This window comes from Xiphophorus couchianus, chromosome 6, assembly GCF_001444195.1.
Source record: "Xiphophorus couchianus chromosome 6, X_couchianus-1.0, whole genome shotgun sequence".
Taxonomy (NCBI): domain Eukaryota; kingdom Metazoa; phylum Chordata; class Actinopteri; order Cyprinodontiformes; family Poeciliidae; genus Xiphophorus; species Xiphophorus couchianus.
Window position 1 is genome coordinate 24,976,400 of NC_040233.1, and position 27,863 is coordinate 25,004,262.

The 27,863-nt window shown below is 38.5% G+C and overlaps 2 protein-coding genes across 3 annotated transcripts in view; one reads left to right on the forward strand and one right to left on the reverse strand.

Moving 5' to 3' along the window:
* LOC114146558 (zinc finger E-box-binding homeobox 1-like) overlaps positions 1-14,998 on the forward strand; it is a 63,754-nt gene extending 48,756 nt beyond the window's left edge. For both annotated transcript variants that reach the window (XM_028020736.1, XM_028020737.1), the window contains exons 3-8: positions 6,394-6,549; positions 7,774-7,976; positions 8,720-8,846; positions 9,274-11,048; positions 12,006-12,162; positions 13,721-14,998. In XM_028020736.1, the coding sequence (XP_027876537.1) occupies positions 6,394-6,549; positions 7,774-7,976; positions 8,720-8,846; positions 9,274-11,048; positions 12,006-12,162; positions 13,721-14,400 (3,098 nt within the window). In that variant the 3' untranslated portion in view covers positions 14,401-14,998. The remainder of the gene's footprint in view (positions 1-6,393; positions 6,550-7,773; positions 7,977-8,719; positions 8,847-9,273; positions 11,049-12,005; positions 12,163-13,720) is intronic.
* Positions 14,999-22,068: 7,070 nt separating this feature from the next.
* LOC114146557 (contactin-associated protein-like 4) overlaps positions 22,069-27,863 on the reverse strand; it is a 111,824-nt gene continuing 106,029 nt past the window's right edge. Inside the window, exon 24 of the mRNA XM_028020735.1 lies at positions 22,069-25,485. Within this exon, the coding sequence (XP_027876536.1) occupies positions 25,289-25,485 (197 nt within the window). The 3' untranslated portion in view covers positions 22,069-25,288. The remainder of the gene's footprint in view (positions 25,486-27,863) is intronic.

A 27,863-nucleotide genomic window follows, 5' to 3' on the forward strand; every position in this document is an offset into this window, starting at 1 on the left:
CTACTGTAGCATAATCTGTTGAATTATTTCTCACAAACTTTTACTCTAATATTTAAGCTAATATTTAATCTTCTAGACAACATTTAAGTTTATTTCTTTGATTAAACAATGGGGACTTAAAACTTCTTTAATGTCTTTTAAATGTATTAAACCTTAAGAAGCTGCAGATTTCAGTGAAGCATCGACTGAAAATTCAGATTAATTAATCACCTCTTTCAGTCTAACAATGAGTGTTTTAGGTCTGACTTGTTTGCAAATGACAGAAAAATAACGGACAGTGAAACTGTAGTTCATTCTGCAATATATTTTTCATCTTGCCTTGTTATAAAATATGTTTTACGTCAGTCTTAATTAGCCTTAATTAGTTTAGCTTTTTGCCACATCAACCATATTTACAGACTGTTTAGACAGAAGGCAGAAGTTTCCTTTTCTACATCTTATCAAATAAATTTTGCTTTGGGGTTTGAGGGTGATTATGGGTTTCACACTTAAATAAAATACCACAGAGTTCCCTTTATCTTAATATATGTCAAAACAAACTTGAATGTTGATGAACTAAATTTCTTTGTTTTCAGTTCTTCTTCTTCAGATAAGCAAAGGATTTAATAGATGTACCACAACGGTTATTTGCGTTGTTTAAAACTCTTTAGATCTAAAATATGTAAATTAGGGATGCACTGATCCACTTTTTTCACTTCCGATACCGATACAGATATCTGAGGTTTAGTATCGGCCATTACTGATTCGATACAGGAAAACAGCACTCAATAGACTTAACACTTCTTTTTTGAACAGACATAAATATACTGAATTACAATTTATTTGATAACTCTGCAGCGGTACAACACACTTAAACACACCAACAGCTTCACAAGCTTGGTCAGACATGTAAAAACAACTTTAATTTGTTCAGTCAGTGCAGTTAGGAGAATAACAGCCAATGGAAAATAAATAACAAAGAAACTGAAACTGACAAAACAAAAAGGTTGGCTAAAATAAACTAATAAACTTTAACAAACCTCTCAAATTGTTCAGAAAGAACAATTAGGAATTCTAAATGTAATGTAAAATTTTAAAAAAGACATTCAGAGCGGAAAGCATAGAATTAGACCGAATAGATCTGCCCTTATAGATTGGGCACATTGTTACTCATACCCGATCTACTTTTTTTTTCAATATACAGATATTAATATTAGATCGGTGCATCTCTAGTGTCAGCTTCCAAATTGGCAGCTAAAAAGAAGCTGTTCAAATAATGCATCTGATCTGGGTGTTGCTGTTGGGGAAAAAATTATTTCTGCTGTTTTAGTATTTAAGTAAAAACTAATCACCTTTTAGAATTACTTAAGCTCAAAGGAATTTGTTTGTTCTTAAATCAAAGGCAGGGGAGTAGACAATTTTCCCATTCTGGTAATGTGTCCTCCGTAGTTAATTTATTTTTAATTTTAAACAAAGCACAGCTAAATGAGCCACATGTTCGCAGCTGCACCTGAAGTTTCCAACTGCACCTGCAGTAAAAAGCAGCCTGTCCCCTCCTTTAGAGAAACATTAACAAACCAGGAAGGAGCTACACTTTTAGCGTGCGCAGGAGCTCTGGTGGTCGTTCGGAAAGAAGTCATGGAAAAGTCTCGTTGCTCTGCTGTAGAGTTATGCTGGGAAGCCTTGAAAAGCCTGGCCTAATGTTTTTGGGTTGTTTTGACTTTCTTTCCGCCTTCCCTCGCTGTCCGAGGCGAGAGGGGCGAGCAGCTGGTGGTGAATTGATCCTCTGGTGAGAGATTAGTGCGTGCTACTCCCCCTGCAGTCTGGGCCGCACTGCAGCTCCAATCCATCCTGCTTTATAAATTCAACATGGACTCTCAGTGACAGGTTCTGGCAAGGTATACGAGTGCAGAGTGTATGAGATAGCGAGAAACTCCAGGGGTGTGCGTGGGTGTGTGTGTGTGCTGGTGAAAAATGTGTGCGCACATGTGTTGGAGTCCACCACATGATTTCCTGTTTTCATTCCATTCTTATATTACATTGTGTGTGCTGCTGGGTTCTGGTTGTCATTAGTGCTTAGCATTTTGTGAGGCATTAAGTGTAATTGTGGAGTATTGTGGGAAAATATGCAGAGAGGTGTAGTCAGCAGGACGGGGAGGGCGGGGGGATGATATTCGACAGATGTGATGAAACTGGAGAAAAGAAACTCCTGGGTTACAAGCAAAAAGAGGAGGAAGGTGAAAAAAAGAAAGGGAGAGAAGAAACTAAACTTTTCCGACTGCTTTGGTTGAGACAGATATTATATAGCAGAACAAGATTACCTTGAACCTTGAAATATTTATCTAGAGAACATTAAACAGAGGATGTTGTAATACCAGGGCCCCATTACAGGGCCGTTTTTTAGCTTTCTCTATGTGTGGAAATAGTTTCATCTGTTTCTAACGTTGTCAAGCATCATTGCCCTCATGCTTTTAATGTCTTTTTGTAAGTTAGTATTGTTGTTAGTCACTAAAATAAAGTTTTGAGTTTGTTTCTAAATTCAGGGGAAAATAGCAAACATAATGACAGTGGATGAAATCTTGATGTGCATTTTCAGAAAGGCGTTAAATGAGATGCAGTAGTATAATTACACACATTTTGGCATAATAGAGATGTTGAGCCATTTCTGTTTTCATCGTCTTCTTCGTTCCTTTTGCTGATGACACACAAGACATCCTACACCACACTGCTCTCAGAGTTACTGGTCGAATTGTTCTCATTTTTTTGTCTATGTATCATAAATCCCATTTGAAATACTATTGAGATTCTGATATTATGCAATTATTTATCTGTACAAACCACCTGTTTATCAAGACAGACTAACAGAATGAGTTACAACAACTTAAATTTTAATTTGTTGCCAGTTGCATGTTACTGTACTATAGTCTTAAAACAATTAGCACATTCAGTTTGTAACATTTAATCACGACTGCTCAGTCTGTGATTCCCAAAAGACAAAAAGTGCAAGTGATTCACTGAGATTTTAGACTTTTAAAACTGTAAATTGGTTACTTATCAACTTGTTCTTTTTCTGAAAGGTATATAGCTTTTTAACATTTTTGTGGAAAATGTGCAACAATATTGCTAACATTTCAGTGGGAGAAAAAAAGTGCAGGACAATTTACATTCACAGTAAATCTTCGTCATCTTTCCTGGAAGGTAAAGTCACCTACTTTACTTTCCTCTGACTCCCTTTTTCTTTTCTCGGTCAAGAACTTATCCATCTCTCCTCCGTCAGCTTTGTGTTGAGTGTACACCAGAAATACATCCAAAATTAAGCAAGAAGATGCAGAGGAGACTGAATCTGTTTGGGTATTTAACGTTGAGAAGTATAGGCCTTAAACTTGACTCCCAGATTTTTTCTTACCATTAGATTCATGTTTCAGTTTTTTTTTTCTAAGTTTCTTATAAGACACTCATTCACAAGAGTCCTAATCTCCTCGTATCTACAAAAGTATGTTAGTACTTCCAGCTAGTTTACAGAATGAGGCATGTTGCTATGGAGATAAACAAACACTCATTAGATGTAGAGCCGTTGCAGTGTGAAACCAAAAGCTCCAGCTCCACCCATCGATGTCCGTCTTGTTGGGAGAAAAGCTTCCCAGTTCTAATAAAGCGAACTTTAAAACTGAAAATCTGAGAAATGATTAAAATACAAAACACAAAATGCTCATATGCATTTTGTGTTTATGGGCTACAAGAGCACTGATTACACTTTTCTGCCCGATCATGATCTTTAAAAAGCCTGACCTGCTGATTCCGATTTTGGTCAATTTCTTTTATCTGAAAAGTCGCAAAATAGAACGACAAAGTTGGTAAGTTGGCAACAGTGTCGGATTTTCAGACATGTGGAGAGGGAGATAATATTGGCGAATAAGATATATGCAAGTATCAGATGATTACCCAAAAGTCATGAACTTGGGGCCATTTTATTAGTGTACCGTTGTATTGACTGATGTTAGTCATTTTTTGGTCGGTCCCATAAATAAAACTGGGCTAATATTAATAATCAATGTTTATTTCCATCTTATTTCAGCTTGTGTGTGTTCCAGGAAGTGGTTGGGGTTGGTTGAGTTGTATTTGTTTGGTGATGAGTTGACCTTAAATAGAGACAAAATGTCAGCTTTGTCAAAAAGGTTAAGAAATATTTCAAATTTGGGGTAATAACAGCGATATATAAATTTTCTTATCAATGCATTCATACCCTCATGCAAACAAACCTTTTTTCCCTTTTTTCCTGCTATGAGGCAGATGTTTTTACATCACAAATATCAAGAGGCATAATAGATGGTTTTAAGCTCTACAGAACAGACTGGAGAAAGGTTTTGGATAGAGAAAAGAGAGGGTCATTATGGAAGATAGAGGAGTGATTACACTGAGGTAAGGATGGAAGGTAGGCTGAGTGAACCTCAGAGGGAAAAGAAATTTGGAAAGCTTTTGGATGAGATCATGGGAAGCTAAGATCAGTGTTTAAAGTTCAACAGGAGCCCGCCTCTTTATGAGGGCTCTCACACACAGCTCTGTGTAGACTGGTTCTTTTTTCCTTTTATTACTGGTTTTTGTGATTGCAGACCCCCCTCCTCCACACACACACACACACACACACACACACACAGCTGCACCTGTCGCTGACACAGCTCAGCAGGAAGAGGCGTGGCCTTTGGCTCTGCTCCTGTCTGCATTTAAAATGCCTTATTTCCATAGCAGCAGTGGTAACAGTTTCACTTCACTGCTCGTTATCAGTGTTTTCATGCACAGAACGTGAAATGTCTTCGTTCCTGTTCCTTTTTCGCCTGCTCTTACAGGCTGCAGTTTGCAGTAAAAAGCAGATATTTTTGATGCAGCAGGTGGAAAAAAGCAGCTAAAGCTGATTTGAAAAACTTTATCGAGCAGAAACCTTCTTACTGAAGTGCTATGATAAATATTTAATAATTGTAGAGAAGAAATTTTTTGCTTTGGCTTTCTTGTTTTTACTGTTTAGGATCTTAAAAGTAAAATATAAAACATTTGGACAAAGTTTCTGTCTCATGACCCAAATCCATTCTCTCTTTTTTTGTTTGTTTTTGTTTACCCCTCCAGGGCGTCTTTTATGGGCTCTAGTGTCCTTTATATGAAAGTAGGCTGACAGGAAAGGGGGAAGGAGAGGAGTGAAGATTTGCGGCAAATATCGTCGGGTCCGGGAGTCGAACCTGCGACGGCCTCCAAACATGGGTCACTCTGTCCCCTACGCCACCACGGCGCACCCCCCAAATCCATTATTGATGATGTTTCAAATTAAAGCTCCTTAGTCATCTTTTACACCTAGAAAAATGTTACTTAACACTTTCTAATACATTTTAAACTTTTTAATATAATAATGATGCAGCGCACTGTTTTTTTTTTTATTGTAAATACAAATACAAATGAATAAGATGTCTCCCTAAGTCTGAGCAGGCTGAACATTTGAGCTGTAACTAACAATTTCAACTTATTTGGAATAATAAATGTAGAACATTATTATTTTTATAATCAGATTTGAAACAAAAGAATTCATTATTCTGACTTTTCTCTTTTTTAAGACTTTTAATTTTTACAACAAGCCTAACATCTTAATTTAAGTGACTGATGATATGAAACTAGTCCCTGGTTATTTTAAATGTCATCGTAAACTTTCCTCTTCTTGTAAGTTGATATTAATCAGTTTTATTAACATCCAAAAAAAACCTGATAAACTGTTGAGATAAACGGATCTCAACAGTTTATCAGGCTTTTTATTAATATTTTAGTTCACCAATCAGTGCATACAAAACAAACATTACAGGCTAGCAGACAGAAGTAACAATCTACAAAATAACCAACTAGATAAGCAAACAGAACAATCAGTAAGGTAAAAACACCACAAAAAAGTACAAATGAAAATGGAAATATTTAAGGCAAGACAAAACACAGAACATAACCAGGTGACATCACCACAAAACTTCAATTGGTTAACATATGTGGGTTAAAGATACTTTTTTTCTTTTTGTTTATTTTTTTCCTCTTTTCTAATATACCTGGAGTCAAGTGGTTTGGTTGTTAGAAGAAGTAGTTTGGCGCTCCCTAGTGGTGGTCCTTCAGATCCACATTGAATTAGGACAGATTTAATGCCAGCAAAAACCTTTATTACCAAGTATAGACATGTCTAAAATGACTCTTAATGTGGTAATAACATTTAATTAAATTATTTATCATTTGAAAGACATTAGTAGAAGTTTTGTAATTAATCTCTAAAATGGATAGAAGATCAAAAGCTTCTATCCAGCTGTTTCTATTTAAGGATCATGTCTGAACGCTGTGTGTTGGTAAACACCTCTGCTGCTGAAATGAACCTTGTCTCCGTGTGTGTGTGTGTTTCAGTGAAGGAGGAGTGTGTGTCAGAGGAGGAGGAGGACGAGGAGGTGAAGGACACTCTAGTGGACGAGATTCTCCAGCAGAGCGACACCGCCATCATTTATCCTGAAGCTCCAGAGGACGAGCAGAGTCCGGCTGAGACAGGAGACGCTGATGAAAACGGTAACAAAACAACGCTCTGTGTGTTTCCCTTTCTGCTTCATCACATGAAAATACCAAACATCATATTCTGATTCAAAGCAAGATGCTGAACTAGTTGATGTCAAGGTGAAAAGTCAAGCACAGTGTTGGATAAGAGTCTCTTCAGACGTTTACAGTGTTAAACTCAAGAGCGACGCTGAAGAGCTGTTGACTGGAGGTCAAAGCTTTTTACCTGCAACTGTCCATTCAGTGCATGAAGTGGCTCTGAATGTTACGGCAGAAAGTTATAGAGTTCATAACGATGTGAATGTTCAAGAATCTTTTTTGTTGTGGGATGAGAAAATAAACACTTTTAGGTTTTTTAGCTTATTGCTCAGAATCATTGTGAATAAGGAAAAAATCTACCAAACTGTTAGCCTCATAGCATAATTACAGAAGTTATATTTCACCATTTTGCATAATCAGGAAAAACATGGATAAAATATCGAAAAAGGGGATTTTGTAACAGGTGTGCTGATAGGTTATGATTTGGCCAAAATATGTCAATGAGGCTAATAAAATACAAAATTTCTAACCTTTAAAGTCCTAGATTTATATTTAATAGCCACCTTTTAATTCACATCAAACATTGGTTTTAACTTGCTAACCATCTGGTTTAAAATGAACCAGGTGCTTCAGATTAAACTTAATCTGTTTGATAAGGTTAATTAGATAAGGTTAAGGTTGTCTCTACTTTAGGGACCATTATTGTTTCTTATAAAATTTCAAAGCATATTAGATGCATAAAACTATGCTAAATCAATTTTTTTTTTCATTTTTCTTATAGAGTAAATAGCTGTACCTCAACTCTGGTAATTTTGCCTTCGTTTCCTTAATGTAAGGTGCAAACTTGTGTAGTTATGTTGTCTTCAAGAAGACCCAGCTCTTCATTTGTTAGTTACTTTGCATGAATATAAACATTTTGTTACTGTAAATGTTAAATAAATGAAATATTAGGTCTACATGTGAAGCAAAGCACTAGTATTAATTTTCAAATTGAGGAAATCTAAGTTATGAAGTATGCTAAAAAAAAACTTATGATTTGTGCAGATATGTGATTCTGACTGTTTTCAGAGGAAAGTTTTCATATTTAAATGTCAGGAGAAGTATAAAAAAAGCACCAAAAAAATACAAAATTGACATTTCCTCTGTAGAGACAGAATCAGATACAGGAAGACAAATCTAAAGAACCTTTCTCTTCGTCAGGCACATCCGACAGCTTCTCCCACTCGCACATTTGCCCGTACTGTTCTCGGGGCTACAAACGCAATGCCTCGCTGAAGGAACACATTAAGTACCGCCACGAGACCAGCGAGGACAACTACAGCTGCTCGCAGTGCAGCTACACCTTCACCTACCGCTCGCAGCTGGAGAGGCACATGAGCCACCACCGAGGCAACAAGGAGCAGGTAACACCTCTCAGCCCGAAAGGTGTCACCTCACACGTCTTAACAAGGCCGCAGGGCACCACAGTGAGACTGAGATCAGCTCTGAAAATCAAACCACCAGCAGCTCCAGCAGGAGTTGATGGTTTTAATTAGTGAGTGTGTGTTTGAATCCTTTTACTGCTTGATTGGTCCCACAATGAAAGCGCTGTGGGCTAAACTCTGAGATACTATCTGTCCAATATGCTCCAAACAAACTCCAGGCCTCTTCTGGATCAGCAGTGATGAATTTATTCTGTTATGGTCAACATTGAGGGAGAATTAAACTTTCTCATTATTGTGGCATTTAGAAATAGAAATAATTTGGGTAATAATTTTGTATTTAATCTATGCACTTCTTGTTTCAGCTGCATGCGTATAACACTCAGTGAAATGTCTACCCAAAGTAACATTTTTAATTTGTTCTTTACTTTTTATCTGGTGTTTTTACAACTTAATTCTGAAAATAATAGAAATTGTATTATTATTGTCAAATGGCCAATCAAATTAAAAATACGATCAGTCCAGTGCAACGTACTCTGCTAAAGACATTAAACATGCATATAGTACATTTACAGGCATGTAGTATGCTGGTACAGACATAGTTTTGACTGCATTAAATCTGCTTTTGCTTTGGGTTGGAAACGGTTTTTGAGTGCAGAATTTTTTTTTAGCAGTTTTTAATTTGTGCAAATTGATTTTAAGGAGACTTGTGTTTTCTGTCTCAGCGTCACGTTTCCCAGTCCACAGCAGGATCAGGAGGTACAGGTGGAACCCGCAAGTTCAAGTGTACCGAATGTTCAAAGGCCTTCAAATATAAACACCACCTAAAGGAACACCTGCGCATTCACAGCGGTAAGGAGAAACCAGACACTCAGCTGCTCAAACACACACATTACCAATATCCGACTGATTTATGTCCCAAACTATGACTTTAAAACCAAAAGTACATTCTGAACCTGTAATGTTTAAATATTTTTTAGATAAAAGACAATGAAACTAGAAAGAATTAGAATATCACCATGAATCTTTTTTTGTAAAGTAATGACACTTTGTTACTCTAATGTGCTAATAGCAGAATTAAATTTTTGTTTTTGCTAACTTTGAAAACGTTCAGCACACTTAGCTTCCCCTAAGTCAATTTTTCCAGATAAACTCTAAAGCGCTAATTTGTGAACTTTCAGTTGAATAAAGACATCTGTGTTGAGTTCAGTGATTTATAAAGTAATAACAGTATTTTAAAGTCAATTCTCTGAGCTGGAGGTTTTATTATGTTTTTTAGGTGAGAAGCCATATGAATGCTCAAATTGCAAAAAGCGATTCTCCCACTCTGGCTCCTACAGCTCCCACATCAGTAGCAAGAAGTGTGTGGGAGCAGCAACTCAGAACAGTGTGACTGTAACGGTGGTGAAGACCACGTCTCCAAACACTCAGACTAAACCTGTTGCAATCGCTCCGGCACGACTTCCTGTCAAAGAAAAGACTGAAAGCAAACCGCTCCAGGAGCAGCTGCCCGTCACCCAGATCAAATCCGAACCTGTGGAATACGAGTGCAAGCCGGTCATGGCGCCGCCGGCGACTTCGACCGGCAGCAATGGAGTGGTGAACGGCGGGGCAGCGCCACCAGCAGCAGCAGCCCCAGTGGCAGCCATCCCTCAGAGCGTAGCCATGGTCGTCCCAACGGTGGGCCTCATGTCGCCGGTCAGCATCAATCTGAACGACCTGCAGAGCGTGCTGAAGGTGGCGATGGACGGAAACGTGCTCAGGCAGGTGCTGGGCTCAGCCAACGGCGTTGTGGCGCAGGGGAAGCAGGGAATCGTAGTCCAGCAGCCTCAGCAGCAGATCATCAGCCTCCCCGCCTTCGTGGATCACGACGGCACCACAAAGATTATCATCAACTACAGCATCAGCCCTGCAGCCGGCACCAACGCCGCCGCCGCCGCCCTGCCCACGCCGCTCGTCATCAAAAACAACCTTCCCCCTGCTCCCGTTGTCACTACCACTGCCGCTGCCGCACCGACCGCAACAAAAACGGATCAGCTCGAAACGTCCGAGGTAACGGACCTCAGTCTGAAGAAAAATCCAGTAGCAGAACCCATTAAAGTCACAAAGACGGAAGCAACAGCAGAAGAAACCATGAAGGAGTCGGAACCAGCTAAAGCACCCAAATCCAGCAGCAGCAGTACGTGTTTACTGTGCGACGACTGTCCTGATAACCTGGAGGCGCTGCATCTCCTGCAGCATCGCAAAGCTGCCAACGGGGAGGCCGTGGACTCAGCCGCATTGGACCCGTCGTTTGCAGCTCTGCTAAGTGAGGCCGGCGTGATGCTGGAGGAGCCGCCAGTGGAAGACCTCCTCTCGCTCCTCAAGACTTACTTCGCCTCCAACGCCAACCCCGGTGAAGAGGAGCTGACGAAGATCTCCAAGTCTGTCAATATTCCCATGGAAGTGGTCAAGAAGTGGTTCATCAAGATGAATTCTGGGAAAAACACGAGTAAATGTCACACTGAGTCGTCAGATCCTCTAGAAGAGACTAAAACCACAAACTCCAGCTCAGAGGAGACTTTGAATAACGATGAAAATGGCAGCCAGGAGGAATGTGACAGACCTCAGTCCCGTGTCAGCTCGCCGTCAGACTCGCTGTCTCTCAGCGGGGATCTGGTGATTGTCAAAAGCGAGCCAGAAGACCCAGAGGACGCAGACTCGCAAGCAGAACCTCTGGACCTGTCTCTTCCCAAACATGAGATCCCACCATCAGAAAAGAAAGCCACGCCTCCCCCAAAGCAGCAGGAGCATCCTCTGAACTTGACCTGCCTGAGGAAGGACGGCCAGACGCTCTTCGTCACCACGTCTCAGAGCACCAACCCCGTCAACATCGTCACCGCCGCCCAGCTGCCCACACTAGTGGCCATCGCCGGTCAGGGGACGGTGGGCTGCCTCGGCACCATCAACACCACCACAAAACGCACCATCCTCATCCCCCAGCTCACCTACACCTACGCAGCCGCCACCGGCAACGCCGCCGGAGCCAAGACTGTCGTCCTCAACGGTCATAAGGTTGGTGCTGCTGCAGCTTGGTGGGGCTCAGATCCAAACTGCGTTTCTTCTCTGGTTATTTAGGGAATGTGTTTGTCAAAGTGGGGGTCGCAGGATCCTGGGGGATGCAAGGGGGGCAATAGAAGGGCCTCAGAAAACTGGAGGGAAGAGATGGAAAAAAATTTTTTTTTAATTTTATCTAATAAAATAAAATAAAAAAATTTGAATCTAACAACTTTTTTAAATCATAAAATCTAATTATTGAATGATTATACTTTATTAACACCACAGCAAAATTTGCATTTCAGTGCAACACATCTGAAATCTTTTACAAAAATAAATTTATTACAACAGAGAATTAGTCATATTCAGAACAAATAAAAAAGAAAACTTTAATGATGAAAATAAAGTCATAAAATTATGAGAATAAATTCCTAATATTAAGATAATTTGTACAAGAATAAAGTTGTCATATTTTGTGAATAAAGTCTTAATATTATGACTATTCTCATTATTTTGACTTTCATATGAATTCATTCTTGTAATTTTGTTTAATTTTTTCTCTTGATGTGGCCCTTCATTCAGTTGCAATTTCTCTATAATTATTATAAAATATAATAAATAATTTATTGAAATGATATTTGCCATTTTAACTTTTCTCATTGGCTGCCAGTCAAATTTATAAAGCTGCATTACTTCTCAAGTGAACATAGTTGGCATAGCAAGCGCAAAATGCAAGTTAGCAAATTTTTGAGAACAGAAAACCTAAAGAAGCAAAGGGAAATCTAAAGGAATTAGGCAGCATTTATGCTAAACAAAGGTAGTAATTATTGAATAGTGAGTAAAAGTGAGAAAAAGTCACTTGACATATTTTGTAGCCTTATCTGTTGGTTTCCCAGCCAGAAGGTAATGCTGTTTGGGGGTCATTTAATGGAAAAGCGTGGGAACCCAGATTTAGGAATGTGTTTTGTTGTGCAGGAGAAACGTTCAGAGAGCAACACTGACGGGGCTTCCTCTCCAGAGGAGCAGGACAGCAAGAAGCGGCGGGTGGAAAATGGCGTCTATCCCTGTGATCTTTGCTCCAAGGTCTTCCAGAAGGGCAGTTCGCTGCTCAGACACAAATATGAACACACAGGTATTCCTCCTACACTTCATGCAGTCTGACGATTCAAAACTGACTCAACTTTACTCTGGGAAGCGGCCCTAAAACTCCAGTCACCTAGCTAACATTATAAACATGCAGAACTTTTCACTCCTATTTACATGTTTTCACTTTTAGTCATGCCACAGATACAAACTTTATTGCTTGAACAATACGCGTGTTTTAACTGCACATTGAGGTAATGCTCAAAAATATAATTGGGAAATTTAACACATTGTTGTCCAAACTACTAAAACAATCAAACAATTCCTTCAGTTTCTTATTTCTCACAAACCTTGAACAGGTTGGCTCACTATGGGCGTCTTTTCTTCTTCTCTGATTATCGCTGTCCTTTCTGATCCTGTCGGTTTACGTGTCTGGGTAGGTTTGCAGATGAGATCACAAAGTCCCAATAAAATATGATAAAGTTTATGGTTGGAATGTGATAAAATGTAAAAATATTCAACAGATGCTTTGTAGCTACTATGAGTTTCCGTGACACTAATTATTAGGGCGGATTAATTGTGATGAATCGATCTCTGAAATAATTATCAACTAATTTTTCTTGATCGATTAATCATTAACTGGAACACACAGACTCAGAATTACATATTCAGAGCAATAATTAAACCACAACTCTACAACAACGTATACATTTCTGGAAAAATTAATCACTTTTTGCTTTCCAATTATTAATCGATTACCAGATCAGTCAAGCAGAAAGAGCTGAGCTTTTCTCATGTTAGAAGCATTTTTTTTGCTGCAGATACTTCCTTTGCTATAAATGATTGAGAGTTCACTAAAGGAATAATATACTGCACTGTAGCCATTAAAATCGATCTACTTATTAAAATTTTAACCTTTTAGTCTATTCTTAATATTGTACAGAAATTCACATCTGCATGATGTGTCAATTGTTTTTATCTGATTAATTGTCTATATCTAAAATAATTGCTAATTGCAACCTTACTAATTATTTAAACAATGTTTATAAACTGATATTTAGTTAAAATGAGGCAGGATATAAATTGCAGCCATCATATTAAATGAAGAAAACTGAAGAAAAAAAATTGTACTAAAAATGAGACTAAACTTAATTATATTGTTTATCGGTTATTGTGAAAACTTTCTCATCGTGATAAGGATTTTGATTTATCGTCACCATGACACATTCCAGTTAATGATGTTAAGATGAAACTAAAACTGACAGCTTTATTGGAAATGTTGACGTCACTATTTTCTCCACTGAGAGTTTCAGTAAATATCATTAAATACTGTGAACAGTTTAGTGACATAAATCGCTCTTTAACTAACTGAAGAAGCCTGTTTTAAATGGAAATGTTTCTTAAGAAAAGAAGTAATAACTAATTTATCTTCATTTTTAATATCACAATAGTACAAAACATTGTGATAAAATTCTAATTTCATATCACCCACCTCTAGTAAAAGCTTTAGGCAGGTCAGCTTTAGGGTCGTAAAGAGCAAAATGTTCTATTAAAATATAGTTCTAGGTTTTGGAATCATGTCCTCCTGACGCTTGTTTCTCCTGCAGGAAAACGGCCCCATGAATGCACCATTTGCAATAAAGCTTTCAAACACAAGCATCACCTGATCGAACACTCCAGGCTGCACTCCGGCGAGAAACCCTACCAGTGCGACAAATGTGGGAAGCGCTTCTCCCATTCGGGCTCGTACTCGCAGCACATGAACCACCGCTACTCCTACTGCAAGAAGGACTGGTCCATCCTGGGCTCCGGCGTGGGGTCACGCAGGGGTCAGTTGGAGCTGGGCAGCCCCGGCGGCGGCACGCTGTCGGACAGCCGGACCACTACGCCGCAGTCCCAAATGGACTCGGACGAGCGGGAGAGCGAGGACGAGGACGACGAGGCCATGTGTGTGGACGACATCCGGGTGGTGCAGGTGGACGACGGCGAGTGCGAGATCTACGAAGGCAACTTCGACGATGACGAGGAAGAGGAGGAGGAGGAAGAAGAGACGGAGGCTGGGCAGGCGCAGGGGGAGGGACAGGATTTTTTTTGCGACGTGGTGGAAGTGGAGCTGGAGAACGAACACGCGGAGAACGGCACTTCGGAGGGGAAACGCGAAGAAAAGGAGGAACCGGCGGGCGCAGCAGCGGAGAAACAGGCGGACTGCGAAGCAGAAACAGACAAAGTCATGAAGGAGGAATCGGACAGCACTGAGGAGTCACAGGAAGCTGCGAAAACGAAATGAAGGAACCCGATTCCTCGGTCGAAGTCATTTCAGACAAAAACCACATCAAGAAGCAGCAAGTCTGAAAGTTGCCTAATCTTAACGGCCCACTACTGTGTGCAAAAACCCAGGTGTGCCTGAACTTAGAAAAAACAAAGACAGTGACTTTTTATTTGTGAAAAGTAAAATATTCATGTTTTAAAGTGTTTATAGAAGTACAGATTTGAAGTAGTACCATCTATCATCTTGTTAGACTTGTTACTGAGACTTCCCAGGTTTTTGTTGGTTTTTTTTCCTCAGCCAGTCAGTGTTACTAATCTTGTTCTTGTTTGAAGACATTTTAACCTGTATAGAGAAAGATTTCTATACCTTTTTATTGCCAATGAATTTTCCTAAATCAGTATTTAATTGAGTTTGACGAACAAAAACCTCTGCACTACAGTATTCCTAGTTTACCTACGGATACATGCCTCATGCATCGTATGCCCTTCAGTGTTGTATATGTACGCTAGTTAGCGGGATGTTGTTTATGTTAGTGTTAGCCTTCGCTAGCTGGCGTTCTGTTTGTTTTCAGTTTCGACTGTTAGCCTTAAGGAAAACTAGGTATTCCTGGGGATGGGGTGGGGGGGAAGGGACGGGACGGGGAGGAGAAGGCGGCTTCTGTTTGCCATAACCAAATTAGTCCAATCAGGGAAGAAAAGGTCAACCTCAAAGCCAGCATCGGCGCTTCTGTGGACGGACCGGAGAAGAGCTCCGCCTCCAGGCTCGTCTTCGGGTCCAAAACACACACACACGTGCGCGTACACCCCCACACACACACAATCCTATCAATCTTCTCCTGCTTTTCCGTTCCACTTTATTTTCTCCGTGTCAGTGTTATCAGCTTACATTTAAAGTGTATGTGAAGGATCAGGTTGCTTCCTGCTCCACCCGATGCCTCCAGCCTTATGCAAGACCTGTGTGCTGTTAAAAGTGCCATTGAACAGTGTTATTTCTTCTTCTTCACATGTAGCCAGTATTATGTTCCTCTCTTATTTACACACCACCCATGTTGGTTAATGTTTGTTAGCGCGCACAGAACAGTGAACTTGTCACAAATATAAGATCTTTTCAAATATCATAGGATGCATCGACAACTAAGCAACTGCAGCATATTTTATCACAATGAGTTTTGTTCTCTATGGTTCGTTATAATCATTTGATGAAATATAATAATACACTAGCAAAACTTACCATGTAATGTTTTTTGCTCAAAGTAACCAAGCAGCTGTTAAGTCAATTAAACCCATTCAGACCTGATGCAAGCTTTTCCTTAAAGATTCAGAAAACTCAGGAGCCAAGATACTCCTGTTGCCATATCAACACATGCTAAAAATATTAAAAACTTTACAGTTTCAAAACCACTAAAGGTTTCTATCTTAACATTTCATGTCATTTACAGCAGCGCCAGTGAAAATGCTGGAGAAACCAGATGTTTGAATGGTTTGACTGAAAATGTTTGGTTTCCCCTCCCCCACTTGTTGCTGCGCACTGCCAGTTAGCAGAGATTAGCATGAGAAAACCACTGTAGCACAACTGTTACCGTCTTATCAAAATAACGCTGCTTTACAGCTGAAGTTGCATCAGACTGCAGGCTGGCTAATCTGAGCAGATAGTCTGACTAATTAACCAGCTCATATATTGTTATACATAACATTTTTCTAAATGTTCATATCAGTATGATGCAACATTTTAGCTACAGTATGAATAAAAAATGTTTAGTTTTTGTTTTTCATGTATAAATACTGTCAAATACCAGACAGGAACTTTTCTAGAAAGTTCTGAAGCGTCTCATTAATGAAAAACTTTGTTTTCTGATAAAATTATTTTTTAATCTTTGTTTATTCAAACCTATATTCAACTGCCACTTTAGCTTGTATAAATTTAAAATAGAAATAACAGTTTGAACCTTTTGTTTTTTGTTTTCACGCATTCATTGCACTTTTGCTTCATTGCAAAAACACAAAATCTTTCCTAGTATTTTAGTTAGTTTAGTTTCTAGAGCAAATTTCTTTCTTACACTTGAAATAAGACAAAACTAACTTGCAACTAACTTTTCAACAAGACATAAGAACTTATTATAAGCCAACAATTTCTAATTATTAATGAAAAAGTACTAGATATAAGTGAGATAATCTTCCAGTGGAACAAAGACATTTTAACTTATAATATGGGAAAAATGTCTTGTTCCACTGGCAGATTATTTCTCTTACAGCCAGCACTTTTTCATCAATATTAAGGAATTAATGACTTAAAACAAGCCTCTAAATCTGGCTGGAAAGTTACTTCTAAATTCTGTCTTATTTCAAGTGTACTAAGATATTTGCTCTACAAATTTGTCTAAAATATTTTGGATTTTGTGTTCCTGCAGTGTCAGTTATTTTCTTTTCCCATCCTTAACTAGCCTATTTTTTAAATGGATTGTAGCCAACAAATTATTCTTAAACTTATTAGGAAAAATGTTTTATATTTCCAATTGCACCCAGGAGAGTAATGATTATAGAGACGGTAGTAAGGATTTACTGTGGTGGTTTTTGGAAATGACGAAAAAGAAGCCTAATCAAAGTATTAATTTCCATATTGCAGAATAAAAGAAGTTAGATTCAATTGAATTCAGTCTAAAATGATTTTTGTGAAATGTATGCCAATTTATGACTGATCTAAAAATGATACAATATAGAGAAAGGATAAAGTTTGTGCATCTGGTCCTAATGGGTTGTTTTGTTAATGGTTGTCCTGTACCTTTAAAGCTGTAAAATGTCCTTAGTTTAGGTTGAGCTTTAGCTTGATATGGGAGTGTTTTTTTCCTAATCTGGTTTTTAAAAAGAGATGAAGCTATTAGAAATATTAATGAATTAGAGCAGATTCTCTCTTGTGCACTTGTTTTTCCTCAAAAACAGAAGAACTGTGACAAGCTGTCCCGCACTTCAGGTAACAAACATTAGTGAATGTGGTCTCTGAAGAGTTTTGAGTTATTTTTACCCAAACAGTGTTTTATAGTGCTTTTGTTTTCTGTCCCTTTTTTTTTTTTCTTTTTTTTTTTGCTTTTTATGTGTTTTTGTCAATAACAGCAGTATTTGAACCCTTTTCACAGGGAAAAAAAAAACATCCGGTTTAGTTTTTAGAAAACTTTTTTATATTTATGTGTCTTATTTTTATATTTTCTTTTATGCTTATTTATTACACATTGTAGTGTACATTACTGTAGTTTGAATTGATACAATAATATATTTTAGTATGAAAAATACTCTTGAGGCAAACAAGAATCCCAAAATGTGGTTCTGGGAGATGAAGTTTGTTTTAACAAAAAATTGTTTAAAAAAAAAAAAAGTGTACTCTGTAAACTTGACTTTTGTTTTAAGCTGAGAAAATAAAGGAAAAAAAAAGACAGGAATGAAGTGAGAAATAGAAACTGTTACATGTGCATCCGTCGTTATTAAGCTACTGAATTCTGTGACTTTAAACGCATGAGTCGTCGCCGTTTTAATGAAGGATCTTGTTATGAAGTCGTTAATCCTCCGTTTTTTATTTTATCAAGCCAAATCTGCATCGTCCCGCCGCCCTTCTTTTGTTGTGTGCCAACTTTGTATTTTCCATTGTACCGTTGAAGGCTGCATAATGTTTGTCTATACAACCCTTTGTAAATCCACTGTCTTTTTGTATGGTTTTTATTTTAGGTTTGCTCCATTTTTATGACTCCCCATCACAATAAAATGTAAGACAGCATCTCTGAGTGACTTTCTGTCTGCTTGTGATTTGACACTTTAGACATGGAGTTCCAATAAAGGAACAAATAAAAGGCTGAAGTTATCACTGCACTGTAGTGATTTCGCTCTTTTATTTGGTTTTACATCTTGCATTATAAAAAAGATCAAATCTTTCATAAACTATAAGAAAATGTCATATAAACTAAAATCTACTAAACAAACCAAACACTTATAAACAATCCTGATCTGTGCTGGAGAGCGGGTTTTATATACACTTGGGTTTCTTTAGACAAAATGACTGAACATTTCAACTTTACATCAAAAAACATTATTCCTGGAATCTCATTTGATGCTAAACATGATAGTATTAATACTTATATGAACAAAATAAATATGTATTAATATCTGAGCAAAAAACACCAAAACTGTGTGTTTCTTATTAATACTAATATACAATATTGTTCAATATTAAATGTACTGCTCAGGTTCTTCATTCAGCAATCTGATCCAGAACAGGACAGAGGTCATGAGGGGCAGGTTTCATTGTAGTTCTCCAATCAGACCACAAGGTGGCAGTAAAAGTCTTTCAGAGTGTAGTAAATGAATTTCACCGTCATGGATGCCAAAGTCCCTTCATCAACATTCCTAAGCAATAAACTCTAAAAACCAAAAGGTAAACATCAAAGAACCCATTTAGTTGACTATATTATGGAGGAAATTCACCTTTTATTGAGTAAGTATATAAAACAGCCTCTTCCAAAAATGAAAAATTACGCAAGATGTAAGCAAATACTAATCTGTGACTTTAATTTATTTATATAGAATAAAAATAAACTGATATAAATAGTTCACCCCCTGATAAAATGGCGCTTTGAAAAGACAAAACGGGTCTAAATTCAAATGAAATACGAAATTCATTACAAAAATCACATTTAGATTCAAATAACCATCACCCAGTTCGTAATTAGTGTGAAAAGGCTAGTTGGGTTGGTAAAAAGTCGATTCGCAAAGAGAAAATTACTTAAAAACAATCTTACACTTATGGCTGAACGGGACAAGGCATTTTATAAATGTAAACCAAAATACTTGTACAAAATGCAAAAAAAATTAAAAACGGACACGCATGAAAGCATATAACCGGGCGAACTGAAGAGAAAACTTGTGTTACCAAACAAGAAAATAAAACTTAAGTCGTAAAAATACAGGACGTCAAAATAGCAAGTGCACACGATCGTTATTTTTAGTTAAATCCTAATAAAAACATAATATATGCAAATAAACTGGGATTGCGGTAACATGAACTTCATAACGCCACTCAAATATGTCTAAACACTACAAATCCAGAGAGTCTTAAAAACAAAGATGGCTGAATTTGTTCCACATCATCTCTTCAGTCGTGCACAGAGCTGCTGAGGACACTTCAGGCTAATCTACAAAACAAACGTGAGGCTTGTCTGCTGAAGCGCAACAGAGCACGAGTAATATCAGACCTGCGGTAATTAAAGCTCATTTCATGCTGCTGCACATCGAGATGTTGAATACGTCGAGCCGTTTGTCACAATTAATTGGCCAGCTCTTAAGCACATCACATCTGCCAATCATGCACAACCTTTCAGGCTGGGTTGGTCAGCAAGGCTCATGCTAATGAAGCTGCTGAAGTGATGGTGAAAAAGGATATGGCGGTGAGAAAAACGTGCAATATATGGTTTAAAACTTCGATATTTTCAAGCATAGATCGACACTACCTGTATATTTTGTTTCTCTAAATAAAAGGGAGTAAATGACAAATGAGTCCTGGATTTATCTAATAGATCCATAAAATTAGTTATGGTAAACACACAAACACACGGATCAATCCAGGTCATTGCAGAGACATTCTCTTGTTTCTTGTGTTCCCTCCAGTGTGTCCCATTTTCTTTTGTGTCTCCATTATAAATATGCGCAAAACTCTGTCAACATTCCGCTGATGTTGAAAAAACACTGTTTTGCAATTGCGGTGTTTCCATTAAAAAAAGAAACGCGATTAATATCATAGGTGGATAACTTTCTTCTGTCCTGTCATTTTCCAACTACTTCCTGTTGTCTTCTTCTTCGTGGTTTGCGCCGGCGGCAACTTCCGGTTGTCGATTATGTGACTCCATTTGATGCAGTAAGTGTTTCCATTGTAGTTTGGAAAAAATAAACCAATTTTGATATGACCAATGCTAGCGCCAAAACTTTCTGTCAAATAAGGTGAGATTTGTTTAAATAGCCGTATTTCCATTAAGCAAATTTATTTTCTAAATGTCAAATTTTTCAATTATATGGTCAATGGAAATGTAGCTATGTAAAACACAGATTCAATGACTGTAGAGTGAGTGAGTTTTCCTATATCTGAAAGCATTAATAATAGAAATAAAATGCAGTTTCTTTAAAAATCACAACACATTTCCAAAGCATTTTGATAAAGGGTGTGAAAACATTTGTGGCTTCAAAGCTTTTTGTTTATAGGACAAAAATGGCTCTTTGGATTGTGAAGGTTGCCGACTCCTGGCCTAAACAGGTCAAACTGAGTCAGGATATTACAAAAACTATAAAATTGTCTGACCTTGCAAGCAGAAAGTCGGGGGATACTCAAAATCTGATCCGCATCTCCAGCTGTGGGACCATTTCTAGTGTTGAAAACAAGTTTCAAAGTTGACATTTTAAGGGATAAATAACATTTCATTAGGACCCATCTTTATCAGAAGTTCTGTTCGGTTCATATTGAAGCCTCCCCTGTCTCAGCGGTCATAAACCTCCAGCATGCAGCAGGTTCAGAGTGTTTTTGTTTGTGCTGCTGAATGAGTTTGCTGCCTGTCATTAAAGCAGCCATGCAGGGAGGAACACAGTCATCCTGTCTCCAGCTCCTCTGTGGCGGCTGTTCCCCGACCTCGATCTGCGCCCGACTCTGTCAAACCGACTCCTCTCTTCTGCAGACGCCACTTCTACATTTACCTCAATGAGTCTAATCGATGTTGTTATGCAGAGCAACTTGTTCAAGTGGAACGGTAATGAATCTCTAAGTAACAACAGGAAAGAGGGCAGAAAGTGAAGGCAAAGGAAATGCAGTGATGCCTCAGTAGAAATTTAAAGAGCAAAACTTTTCCTTTTAGCAGTTCTGGATCAAAGGGAAATTTTTGAATATTTACACTGATTACATACAATCACTCTATATACACTATATATATATATATATAGTACAGACCAAAAGTTTGGACACACCTTCTAATTCAATGGGTTTTCTTTATTTTCATGACTATTTATAAGGCAAGAAATCCCACTTATTAACCTGACAGGACAGGTTGACCTATGAAGTGAAAACCATTTCAGGTGACGACCTCTTGAAGCTCATCAAGAAAATGCAGAGTGTGTGCAAAGCAGTAATCACAGCAAAAGGTTGCTACTTTGAAGAAACTAGAATATAAGGGGTATTTTCAGTTGTTTTACACTTTTTTGTTTAGTGCATATGTCCACATGTGTTATTCATAGTTTTGATGCCTTCAGTGTGAATCTACAATGTCAATAGTCATGAAAATAAAGGAAACTCATTGAATTAAAAGGTGTGTCCAAACTGTTGGTCTGTACTGTATATATATACAACTTTTTTTTTTTCCAAAAAGCCAAATTTTGTTGATCACAATTTATTTGTAAAAGCCCTAAAAAGGGTAAAACATCCAAAGGGATGAATGCTTTTAATGGCCACTACTGATTTTTGGTCCTCAATATTGTGGATGTGCATGTAAATAAATGACTGATTAATCAAGAGTGTCGACAGGTGGTCATAATGTCTCTAAAGTCAGAAATTTAAAAATGATGTGGGGAAACTAATTTGTTCTTAACAGACAAGATTCATCCTTTTTTTAAAAAAAGAATGCAGAAAACAACTTTATTGTTGAAAGAAAAATCAAACCCACACATGCTCCCCAAAAATATTTTTACTTTGAGGCCATTTTTTAATCAGGAGGCACAAAAACAAAAGTTAACTTGGTTCACTTCATTATGACCCATGTCATCAGTGTGTAAACATTTGCTTCTCAGCTGCTTTGACAGACATTTGTCCAGTTTCACTCAGTCTTATCTACAAAGCTGATCAAAAGACAGACACTGAACCAACCTGAACTTTATCAACTTGTTATTAAATTCACTTCAGAGTTAAGGATGGAGATAGTGTTACAAACTCCGATAATTGACACACTTCTCATCTTTTGCGTTGTTTACACATGAGCTGCACTTGAGAAAATTCATTTTGATTAGAAGGATGTCTGCTTGGAAAATGTCTGATGTGCAGGTAGATGTGGACAAAGCGCCAAACTGTGAGAGGAGACGAGTCAGACAGGAACAGAATCAAAGCAGACTGGTGTCTAAAAATGGTCTCTGTGTGAAGCAAATGAGGCGACAGCGTTAAGAGTGCGCTGCTGCTGCTGCTACTCAGAAACCTCACAGCTGAAATGCATTAAGAAATCGAGGAAGGAAAGTTCCCTGCAAGCAGTTACTGTTTTTAGAGAAGTGAACAACCTCATACTTCAGAGTCGGGGTGGAAGAGATGGACTTAGAATATTAAGAAACAGCAGCAAAATGGTCATCAACATAACAAGCAGATTTCTAAATTGCTTGTCATGTTTGTGATTTTGTCTGTTTTATCAAACAGTCTCTGTTGTAAATGTGATCTCGGATCTCACAGAGACAACTTGTATGAATAGAGGTAAAATAATAATAATAATAATAATAATAATAAAGAAAATGCTGGTCAGAACAGGAGCAGAAATGGTGTTGGTTTGAATTCTGCCAGACTTTCAGTGTTTCAAATCAGCTTTGTCACATGCAGTCATTTATCAAAGTGGTGATTTAAAGGATGACTTGGCTCAACAATGTGCTCTTAAGTCCCTACAAAGGGTGTAGGTTTGCTATGTCTCCTAACTACTGCTCTTGAAGAAAATGTATCCTTTCTCTTCCTCATTGCATAAATTAACCTTTCGGTTTCTAAACATAACATCATTCTGAGCTCTCACTTATTATCGTTTATGCTTTTCAATATTTCTTTCTTTTTTTCCTCTACAACCATAAATGAAAAGTAAATGTAAAAATAATCAAAGCCTTTGACTATACCCCTTGGTCCATTGCCAGTTTTCAAAAGAAACCTCATGCTTCAGACATCCAGGCTCAGGGGAAACTGCACAGTTTTACAAAAAAGATTTTCAAACATTGGAATGTACGAGGAGACTTCTTCCCCTTCTGCAGTGCAAAAACAGGCGTCCTTCACACTCACCAGATTAGTTTTGCTGCTCCAGGCACGGAGTTTCAATGGAACCTTTAGCAAAGTGTTTTAGGATCATTAGCTCGAGGCTGATGAGACTTTTCCTCATTAGCTTCGAGCTAAATCTTAAAATGTCTGAGCCTGGAAATGACGTACTAAGTCATGACTGACCATTAGATGCAATGTACATAAAAGCGAATTTGGTCACTTTTAATGAAACCTTTTCCCCATATAACTTCTGAAACTGTCATTCTTCATGGGCTTTAACAAGATGCAAAACGGATCCCAACACAAAATGCAGAAATTCATTTCGCCTTTGCGAAAACAACCATAAAGATGTCAGTTACTGATACTTTTGCATTATTTGAAATTCTCAACCTATTTTAACTTCATGTGACATACTGCGATCCATCTTCAACCTCTTGCAAAACACTTGTTTCTGTTTTTACTAAGCAGTTTAACCAATGCTTGCTGCCTCAACTGAACCAGATCTGTGGTTACAAATGTTAATTACACATCAAAAGACTCAGAGTTGTGTTTTGTCTCCACAGTCTCTTAAGGACAATATCTCAAAGATCAGAAGCATTTTTGTCTCAGTTTGTCCAAAAAGAAGAAGGAATGGAGTTGCTAAGGCAACTAAGATAAGCCTAACGCTTCACAAAGTCCATAATAACCTTTTTACATTGTGTTTTGGTACAATGATTTTTAAAACAATACTATATGCACCTTTATATTCTACAGAATGTGTGCTTAAGTCAGGGGTGTCCAAAGTGCGGCTCGGGGGCCATTTGTGACCCTTGAATTGATTCTTTGTGGCCCGGCCAGCAAACGTGGTTGATGCAGATGGAGACTTTTTTTTTTATCTTTAACTTCTAGCAAATTAAAATGTTTCAATGGAAAATCTTACATAAAACACAAAGTATGTATTTAATAAAAACACTTTTTGATTTCTCTGACTCTTCTTGTAGACTTTAGATAACCCAGATTTGCTTTTAATTAATTGATTAAACTTGGCTTAATATAGAACACATTTTTAAATAAAATCCTGTTCTTGTTGCAGACAATAGGTTTAATATTTATCTTTTTTTTATCCAGGCCCAAAAGAATTTTCAAACTGGATGCCTTAAAACGTAAAACCCTTTTTAAATGTTGGACTTACAAAGATTTAAACTTATATTTTCTACAAAAAACCGACTTATTTATTTAACTAAAACTATTGTACGTTTATTGTTGAGCAGTAAAATACATAAGATAAAACGATAAAAATTATAGGTTTTTTTCCCTGCTAATTTTTTTTACTTGGCCCATGTGACAAAAAGTTTGGACACCCCTGGCATAAGTTGTGGAATAAATTTGGCAGCTGGTATAAGAAAACCAAAATATGCATTAAGGGAATTAAAATATGCACCGGAAAATTGGAGAAAAGTAAAACATTAATGAATATTTTGTGAACCCAAACACATGAATCTGGAAATCGTCTTTACATGTTGCCACAAGGGGGCAGCACTTCACATTTTCTCCCTAGTACTTCAATAAAAGATTGACAACTTCAACATTGAAAAAGTAACAAAGTGAAAGCAGACGAAACTTGTGGCCAAGACACAAATCCCACATTTCAGTTTCTGTAAAAATGCATATTACCACCTTGAAGTCAAACACTGTTGCCTGTTTTTATCAGAATATCCACAATTTTACAGTAAAGCAACAGAAACACAACACCAAACTGTTTGCTTTTGCCTTCGCCTTGAAGTTGAGCCACTTTTGGTAACAAAGAGTCCAGGAGGCTCTTCAGTCGACCGACAAGTCCAGAGGGTCTTCAAGTCATCTTCTTCACCTTCGACCCTGTAAAACAATGGCAACGTATCGGTTCAGTTCGGCAGAACTCCTGTTAGATAAAATACTCCGTTGGGTTTTCAGAGGACAGGTTCTGGGAGTCAGTCTGGTTGTTGAAAGGGAAATCTGGACTGTCTTCCTGTTTGACTGCGTTCCCCTCCTGGTTTCGATACGTGTCCTTCCTCCGGTAGAGGTACCGCGCGGCGACGGCCAAACCGGTCAGAACCACGAAGATGACGACCGCTATGATACCTGGAATTAGAATATCATAACAATGTTTGTTTAATTCCATAAATAGTGTTTATTTCATGGTAATCTGACTGATTGTGGGAGCAAATTAAAAAAGACAAAATACTGAAAAGTTTACAGTACAGATTCAAGAGTTTCTTCACTGCAAAAACACAAAATCTTACCAAGTAATTTGGCCTACTTGGATTAAGTTAAGTTTACTTTTAAGTCAATAATTCCTTGATATTAACTTTTTAAAAAGTACATGTTCTATTGGCAGATTGTTTCACTTCCAACAAGACATTTTTCCCAAGATACAAGTGAAAAAATCTACCAATGGAACAAATAATTTATCAATATTGAGGAATTATTGACTTAAAATGTATATCATATTTCTTGCTGAAAGTTGCTTGTAAGTTAGTTTGTCTTATTTCAAGAGTATTGAGATATTTGCACTAGAAACTAAACATAAATGACTTGGTAGATTTGGTGTTTTTACAGTGTTCAGGAAGGAAAAGTTAAATTATCAGCTTCTCTGTGTCGTTTTCTTCTGCGTTTACATTACAAATGTGCACCAAAATGTTGTCAATATTAAAAACAACACAATTTTCTAACTGTGTTGTTATAAGAAAAATGATTAAAATCCTACATAAATAAGTTTGTTTATGTAATAAGTCGTTAAAAAAACAGGCTGCGCTATCATTGTCTAACTACTTCCTGTCGTCTCCATGGTTTCCGCCAGTGGAAACATCTGATTCTGTCAGGGTCTGCATTTTGTTTCCGTTTTATTTGGGGTTTTTTTGGTTTGAGTTTTTTTTTCCTGCCGTTGGGACTGGCATTCCTCATGACATCCACCAGAGGTCACCAACAGACAGAGCCCCTGGAAGGCTGCTGAGTTCAACCCGTTTACACACCTGCAGCTTGTTTTGGAGGGCGTGGATTATGGATTTAAGCAGCAGCTCCTCTCCGTCTCATCGCCTGAGTGTTTGCTTACTTCGGTAACAACTCGTTCCAGAACTAGGCTCTCTGTGATCTGTTCCGCTCTAACCCTTTGTTGTCTTCCTCGTCAGATATCCTGCTGTTCTCTCGCGGTTCTGGCGAAGAGCAGTCCTCCCCGAGTTCAGTGTGCGCCTGTGCTCCCCTCGTTGTGGATTCCCTACCTCCTGTGTCCTCCCTCGACGCTGTCGGTGCTACCGGTCAGAAGCCACCCCTCGTGTGTCCACCCTTTCCTCTCGTCGATCCCTCTCTGGTGGAACCCCCCTCATTCCAAGTAAGACAGACTCTGGAATATTCCCGAAGGATTTTCTCCTCACTGCTCTGACCCTGCTTCTCCTGTTGGTAGCAAGACGACCCGGTCATCAGCACCAGGAGTCGCGTCCTGACCCCTCCCCTGACTTCAATAAACTGATTATTGTGCACTTAATCGTTCTCTCTGATTGTGTTCTTGCATGTGGGTTCGTAAAGTAAAACTCAACATGACAGAACACTCAGGCCAAGCTACGACCTCCGCAGACGCGATCAGAGGAGCGTTATCAGACCAACAAGCCCTCATTCAGCTCCACGATTCAGCTCTGAGAGAGCTGGGAAATCGCCAAGCTGAAACTAACCGACGATTAACTGAACTCTCAAATTTCCTACAGAATTCATTACCTCAGGACACAAATCAACCTTCTGTTTCCCCATCCGCGCCGTCATTAGCCCCGGATCCGCTCGTCCGCTCCGGCTTCTCTGAGGTCCGCCCGGCAACTCCAGATAAGTTTTCTGGTGACATCAAGAAGGTAACAGGATTTATCCTCCAATGCACCATTGTCTTCAACCATTCGCCACAGAGTTTTCCCAATGATGACCATAAGATTTCTTATGTCTTATCCTTGTTGACGGGCCGAGCCTTAGAGTGGGCCGAAGCCCGGTTTACCACCGCAGTTAATTATGGATGTACCTACCCCGAGTTCCTAACTGAGTTAAAACAGGTCTTTTGCCAGGAGACGGAAGGAACATCCTCTTCCAGAGATTTGCACGGGTTAAAGCAGGGGCAGAAGAGTGTTTCTGATTTCGCCATAGACTTTAGGATCAAGGCGGCCGCATCTGGCTGGAACATGGTAGCTCTCAAGAGCGCCTTTTTCCATGGGCTAAACGAGCAGATAAAGGACGAATTAGCCACATTGGATGAGCCAGAATCCCTGAACGATTTCATAAACTTATCCATAAGATTGGACAACCGAATCCGTACTAGAGCCAGGGAACGCACCCGTCGAGTTTCTTCTCCATGCACCTCTCTAACCAGTAGTCGTCTTTCTGCTCAGCACTCACCTCCTTCCCCAGCCCCATGTATGGAACCCATGCAAATAGGAAACACAAGGCTCACACCCGAGGAGCGTCAACGGAGGTTACGCTCCCAGCTC